This window comes from Juglans regia, chromosome 1 (assembly GCF_001411555.2).
Source record: "Juglans regia cultivar Chandler chromosome 1, Walnut 2.0, whole genome shotgun sequence".
Lineage (NCBI taxonomy): Eukaryota > Viridiplantae > Streptophyta > Magnoliopsida > Fagales > Juglandaceae > Juglans > Juglans regia.
Window position 1 is genome coordinate 2,621,447 of NC_049901.1, and position 7,138 is coordinate 2,628,584.

Here is a 7,138-nt window from a genome sequence, read left to right on the forward strand (position 1 = left end):
GTTAGTACTTTTACTGTTTGTAATTTTTATATTTCTAATAGATATTTGTATTTTTAATTTGTATTTCTTGTTTATAATTCTAATTTGTTTTCTTTTTAATTTATTAATATTTTAGGTTTTATGATCTCACAATCTCACAGCAGTCAGCACAACTCATTGACTTTTTCAACCTCATGGCCACTCCAAATTCCAATGTCAAATAATCAAAGTCAATTTTCAGATGAAATGTTGTTCTTCTTTTAATTCACTTAATTGTAATATTGCTACAATAGTACAATTTATAATATTTTTAGATGAATTTATAATTTTGTAATAATGTTCTCTTAATTTTTATTATTGTACTAGCTTAATTATAATTATTAGTTAATAACTTAGTAGTTGTAACTGATAGACATTTTATTACAACTGGAGATTCTGAAAAATTGTTCTCATATGTCATTATTTATTACATACAACCAACACCACGTGAAAAAAAAAAGTATCAAATATAAAATGTAAGAATAAAAGGAGAATAAAAGGTTGTGATAGAATAACAACTCATTCATAACTTATAATAACTTTAAATATAATAATAATTTTTATTATATTTAAACACATCTAATAAAAAATAAAATTTAAAATAATATTATTTTATTACATAATTATAAAAAAAATTATTATTTAATAATAATTTTATTATTTTCCAAGAATAAATAGTCACTATGCATAGTAAAACCTTGCAGAAAAGGTTCTGAAAAGCTCAAACTCAAAGCATCTAAAGTGGGTGCCAAATAAATATTTAGGAACCCGTGACGCCCGCATCCGGTCTGGACTCTGGACCAAAACTGTTTTTTTTTGCCTTTTTTTTTTTTTTTATGAAATCGAGGTTGTGGATAGGCTTCCCATGACATTACTTCAACTTTTGGTCCGTACTCTGTCGATCAGTTAAAATCAATTTTTTTTTTTTTTTACTTTTAATTCATTTTAAAAGTAATACCTAAACACTCATCTCTTTAATGATTAAACTCATCTCAATTTAAAATTTCTTTATATTTGAGATTCATAATTTTTTTAACTTAACACATCTATCTTTATACGTCAAACTTATAAACTTTTTTAATTTCTCATAAAAAATATTAAATTAATCTTAATATTTAAACAAATTTTAAACTCAATTTAAATAGACCTTACATAACTCTTTTTACTATTTAACTTATTATTATTTATAAAAAACTGAATCCAACTTAACATCTAAACACATCTTACTTTCACCATTCTTTTAAACTATTTAGAATCTAAAAATAAAAAAAATAAAATAAAACTTAATTGATCACTAAGGGAAAAAAAAAATAGATAGAGGATTTCGGCCTGTGAAACAAGTGTTTTCCATATCAAATAGGCCTCTGCCCAGTACCCACGTCCAGGGCGGCCACTGCCGAGGACTTGAGGAGTCTGGTGGAGATGAGCCGTGGCACAGAGAGGAGGATTCACAAATTATCACCAAATTATCGCACAAAGAGAAAAATAAAATTTTGCACCACCAAATGCGAGTACTGGCCAGAAATATCCACAACATGCTGTCTGAATGTTACCCTGAAAGATGGCTTTTTTATTACAACCTTGATTTGATTCGTAAAACTATTGAACCTATATCTATCTAGAAAGATACAAGTGAGATAGCCCAAAATATAAAAAGAGGCAGAGGGAATGGTTGCCCAACAATCACCCAAGAACAACCAAAACAAAAAATAAAAAATAAAAAAGAATTATAATAAATGGTAAACGGGAGGACAGAGAATGGTACTGGGTAAAAAATTAAATTGCTGCCAATGAATAATCGAACCTATCTGTCTTTGGGGCTGTTAGCTGGCAACGAGTACGTACATTTTGAATAATATCACTGTGGTCACCCCCACGGTTCATAGAACTGCACCAAAGATGAATTAATTAAGAATAATGCTACTCTCACCACTCCAGGTCCCTCCAAGTCCCGCTCTTGGTCCCACTCAATGTAAAATTATTTTTTTAATATATTTTTTTTTTTACTTAATGATTAAGTAAGTATTTTTTAATGATATTATAATTTTTTTTATTTTTTTTTAAAAATATTTTATAGTGTTAAAAAATACATGTATAAAAAAATAAAATAAAAAAATAGTACATTTTACACTGAGCGGGACCGAGAGCGGGAGAGGGAGCGGGGGCTGTAGCAAGACTCATTAATTAATACCCAAGGAAAAGTAGCATTTGTGGACCAATTAATTTCACCTATATGTGTTTTTTTTTTTTAAATAAAAAAAATATATATACATCGTAATATTAAATTAAAGTAGCAGTACGGACTATCAAAGTACCTGCAACCTAGCATTATCCTTTGCAAAATATTTATCATGGTTCAGTTTCCCTAAAATTCTCCTTCCTTTCTTTTTTTTTTTTCTTTTTTCTTTAAACATTTTTTAAACATCTTTAACTATTAAAAAAAATATACATATAAATTCATTAATAGCCACTTTTTTAATTATTAAAAAAAAATACAAATAAAAATGAGTGGTAAGCATATTTGATAGTCATACTATCATTTTACTTTTGCAAAAGAATAAATAATTAGCAAAAACCCATATAGTAAAAAAAAAAAAAAAAGGGTTGAGTACTAAAAACAGACCAGTTTCTCATTTCACTCGCCGGGGATTCCGAGGTTTAGCTTTTAAAATTATGACCAATTCTACAATGATATTTCGTCCCACAGAATTAGATAGAGGCCAAATGGAGCAGCCTGGGAGGCTCGAGAGCTTTGAATAGGTACAAATCGTATAACCAAAAATTTGAAATAAAAATTGCATTTTTTAGTGACTCCCAAGTTAGGTATGAATGAGGGTTTCGATTTCATTCGTCTGTATCAAATCTTCCATCTATCAATCACGGTAAATAGAAAGCACCAAGTTGTGGTCCATATTTCTATGTTCCACCCAAAAACTCAATAAAACAGCAACTTTATATGGGAAATATAATGTTTGGAACCAACGGCATAATAGTAAATCACAACAGTTTACCTGGATTTTCAATCTTCAATAAGCCTTTTCTTTTTTTTTTTTCTTTTTTCTTTTTCTTTTTTTTTTTTTTTGGGGGGGAGAAGGGAGGCTTTTACACTTGCCTCTGCCCTTCCATTGTAAACAACACATACATGTATATAGCCCGCAAACATGAAAAATTGAAAGGCAATTTGAATTCTCAACAAACCAAATTGGAACTTGCCTGTTTACGATGTTCATTCTCAGGTTGTACCTGCCTTCTATGAAGACGATACTTGTGGAACCTGCAAAAGGAATAGCACATGAAACTTATATTAACATTTGGTGAGCTAGAAATTTGCATCCCATTGAGCCCACTCTTTACGGGGGCGTGAAGAGATCTGACCTACCCCAAGGATCATGATGTATTAACCTTTTTTTAACAAGTCCCAAGAATCATTATTTATCAACTACACGCAAGAAATCTCCAAATCCGCCTCCAAAAGCATGCACCAAAAAAATTTCCCAGCAACCAGACCTTAAAAGCTGGCATCTTTATAACCGACTTCAGCCATGAACTCCATCAGTATCACTATATATTTCATTTTAAAATGAAACCGCCAGGAAGCCAATGCAACTGCCAAATAGAACTTTTAAAAAAGCATGAGTTTCAGTAGTACAGCCACACACATCATTGGAGCTGAAAGATAAACACTATTGGGTGCACACCTGATCCTATCCTTAAAACAGATGTCTCCATAATCACCAACCCATGCCTAGCTAATAATGTTGCCGCAACTTCAGTAAAATATTCTGCCGTACTATCATTAGTCAATGCTTTTGTCAAGCAGTTCCACTAGATCAGAGTCATAGACAATCATTAAAATGAACACCCGATAGATACAGCTTACTACTTTCAATCAGACTCATCATAGCTAAAGTTTCACAGATACAGATGGATATCACAACTACGAGATTATAAAGCTGAATATAGCAGGGTATGTTGGTATCTGCTTTTAGATGGGCACAAGGATAAATATCAATCCTGAAATTGAGATAACATGAGAGCTCCTGCTACATTCCAGCATAATCAGTTTGGCTTCAGAAGATAGACTCTTTTTTATTTTTTATGTTTCAGAAGATCAACACAATTCCAGTAAAGTTAAAAGAACCACAAAAGATCAGACTACACAGCTGAGAAATATCATGTAAACAAATTCAACACTGATACAACAACTAGAGGCTTGGAGCAACAAGGTTTTCAGTTGACCGAAATGTGAACTGGAAAAGAAAAAAGAAAACGGCAATCCGGATATATAGGTTCATGGGTGCACAAGATATTAAGCTTGGGAAATTTGGAGTCGTGGACGTGGCAAATCTAGATGTGTAGAAGATCTCCACTCTAAGTAGAAGCGTCAAGGTAGGCCATCAGTATGTCAAACCCTGGTTCAACAGGTCTTCTGGTTTAGGCAGTAGGCTTCATCAAAAGAGGCAGTGGGCTGGCTTCAGGCTTCATAGATCTCAGCTGTTTCGTTGGGAAGGGAAAGGCAACAAAGGGAAAACAAGAACATCAGAATTCTACACAGGGAGATTGGACAGGTTATGATATCAAACTGTCATTAATATGCGACTGGGCTAATGTTAGAGGAAATAGCCGGTTATATCAACAGACAAGGAAAAGGATGAATGAAAACCAGACACTACCTGCAGGCACCAACCAACAAACACTAGTAACCATAGTTTCTCCGACGAGAAACAGGGGTCTGGCCTGACAACCTGGTAACAAAGGTAATATCAGACTCTAGGAGCTTCAGAAAGGACAATCGAAAACAATGACCATACAAATCAACACTAGAAACTTCCAGCACACGTACAAAAGAGTCTTAAACAGACATTCATTTTGCATTATAGGACATGTAAAAAGAAACTTTATGGATCCATATTCAGAAAGGTTAAAGAAAACGGAGGATTTATACTGGCTGCCAACCTCAAGCATTCTTTCCACTGCAATTGGAACAGAACTGATTAGCCAATAACCACTCGTAGATATGTACAAAAAAACAAAAAGAAGCCACAGGCCAAGTATATAGATGAATAATGAAGGAAGAAAATTATTACCCAGAGCTACCAGTACGCCCTGAAGAATAACTGCCATAAGCTCCATAAGCACTGCCACTACCTCCAATCTACAAATCATGCAAAATGTATCCCTCAAACAAAAAGAATAGATACGAAAGCAACGGCAACTGATTCACATGTTTATTCACAAAAATAAAACTGATTAACATATTTCAATGCATTGAATTGACTACTCGCTAACAAATAAAGTACGAGATTTAGACTAGCAGGGCAACAGAATGAAGACCACCCCTCGACTGGATGGGATTGCTTTGTTCGCAGCAAGACAAAAGGCTGTGTGTGTGTGTGTGTGTTATACAGAATATGGAAAAATAACCAGGATAAGGATTTTAGTACTAGCATCTTGCTCGGAATAAATTTAAAAGTCAGTATACATCTATATGACCGGTTAAGAAAATACCTGAGAGCCACCATAACCTCCATAACTGTCAGCAGCTGCCAAGTCACCTGAGCCACCATAACCACCAGAATAAGAATGTCCTCGTCCATGTCTTTTACTATCTCTATTCTCATAATTTATACCATCGGAACCTTCTGCTGACACAGGCAGATAAGGCAGAACAGGAAGGAATGCAGACACTGCACCCTCTCTATCAAAAACATTAGCTCTCAATCGTGTAACTACTTGTATAAGAGCATCCTTGGCAATATCTAGGTCTCCAGAAATCTGTTTATCAACATTAAGTAGCATCCATTAGGTAAATCAAACCATTTCTCTGTATTAAGAAATGCATTGATGCTTATATGGGGGCTCCCACCCATTTTTTATGACAATAATTAGGAAAAGATACATTTCCAAAAACCCACACTGATGCCTTACCTGCACCATCTCATCATCTTCAGATGCAACCTTGGGAAGGTTTTCCTTTGAGAGTATGCGAATATTAGCTTTGGTAAGTCTCCTCATCTCTGTTACAATAGATCCTCCTTTACCAATAAGGCAGCCAATTCGTGACGTCGGGACAAGTAAGCGGGTTGTGAATGAGACAGCTCCTGAATCTCTTTCAACTTTCTCGCTGCACCTGGGTTGCAAGCGCACAGCTGCTTGTATGGTGGGAGAATACGTTTCTTCGAAGAACTGAAATGGCAGTCTAGAAATCCTTAGACCGCTGCCATGTTATACTTAAATTCATGTGCCCACAAAACATATACAAACATAGAGAAAAATTTACCTCCTTTGCTGAGATAGTTATTAAGCAGTCATCTCCTTCAGCAGTGGAACTATCAACTTTAATTACTGCCCCAGACTCCTGTCTGATCTGATTGATTATGACACCACCCTTGCCAATCACACCTCCAATGTTGCCAGTGGGACAAACTAGACGAAGAGAAAATTCTTTTGAAGATGCTTCATCCCTTGGAGCCGAGTATAAGGAGCGCGACCAGTCTCCAGTATCACCCTTGTATCCTCCATAAGGACCCATCAGCGGCGCTATGCCCACAATTGGAGCACCAGCACTTGGACCCATTAACGAACCACCAGATGCATACACATTGGACATAGCAGAAGTAAGCAAGTGCTGAGATCGTGATGGATTATCATGCAGGCGAGATGCGATTTGATGCAGAGCCTTCTTCACAACAGGGGCTTCCCCAGATATCTACAACACATAACAAACATATGAATAAGCACTCCATATTATAAGGTTCTCTCCCCTACTCTATAACAATTACCTATATTAAGCCAATAAAAACTATCTAAATAATAAACATTAAAAAAAAAAACTCAGCGTATTATTTCAAGCCTCTAGCATATATATTCTACAAGGAGAATGAATGCAAACAATTTACTAAGAAATACTAACAACCCCAGCATCAGTAAAACGGGTAGACATCTCTCCACAATATAAAAGATACATTTTCTTCAGTCAAAAATTTATAATTTCCCACAACAAAACCTAAAACAGGTCCAAAAGAAGACGGCGACAAAAGCATATAAATTCTATTTTAGTGTGTAAATCCAAGCAAGATAATAGACGTTTCAGCAAAATCTGACCAGATTACCTGAACGA

The 7,138-nt window shown here is 34.6% G+C and overlaps 1 protein-coding gene across 10 annotated transcripts; it reads right to left on the bottom strand.

The window, feature by feature from the left end:
- Nucleotides 1-3,180: 3,180 nt before the first annotated feature.
- Nucleotides 3,181-6,749, bottom strand: LOC118343693 (RNA-binding KH domain-containing protein RCF3-like). Of its 10 annotated transcripts, XR_004802165.1 has the most exons (8): nucleotides 6,299-6,749; nucleotides 5,947-6,204; nucleotides 5,527-5,793; nucleotides 5,106-5,173; nucleotides 4,692-4,763; nucleotides 3,717-3,843; nucleotides 3,398-3,637; nucleotides 3,181-3,292 (listed from the first exon to the last, which is right to left on the bottom strand). XR_004802165.1 is itself a non-coding variant. In XM_035692801.1 (6 exons), exons 1-5 carry the CDS (start codon nucleotides 6,626-6,628, stop codon nucleotides 4,715-4,717), a joined length of 972 nt encoding a protein of 323 aa, XP_035548694.1. In that variant the 5' UTR covers nucleotides 6,629-6,749; the 3' UTR covers nucleotides 3,181-3,843; nucleotides 4,692-4,714. The 10 variants fall into 10 exon arrangements, 3 of the variants coding, with proteins under 3 accessions (XP_035548694.1, XP_035548692.1, XP_035548698.1); XR_004802169.1 differs by lacking the exon at nucleotides 4,692-4,763 and having other exon boundaries at nucleotides 3,398-3,624; nucleotides 3,717-3,800; XR_004802164.1 differs by having other exon boundaries at nucleotides 3,398-3,800.
- Nucleotides 6,750-7,138: the final 389 nt, after the last annotated feature.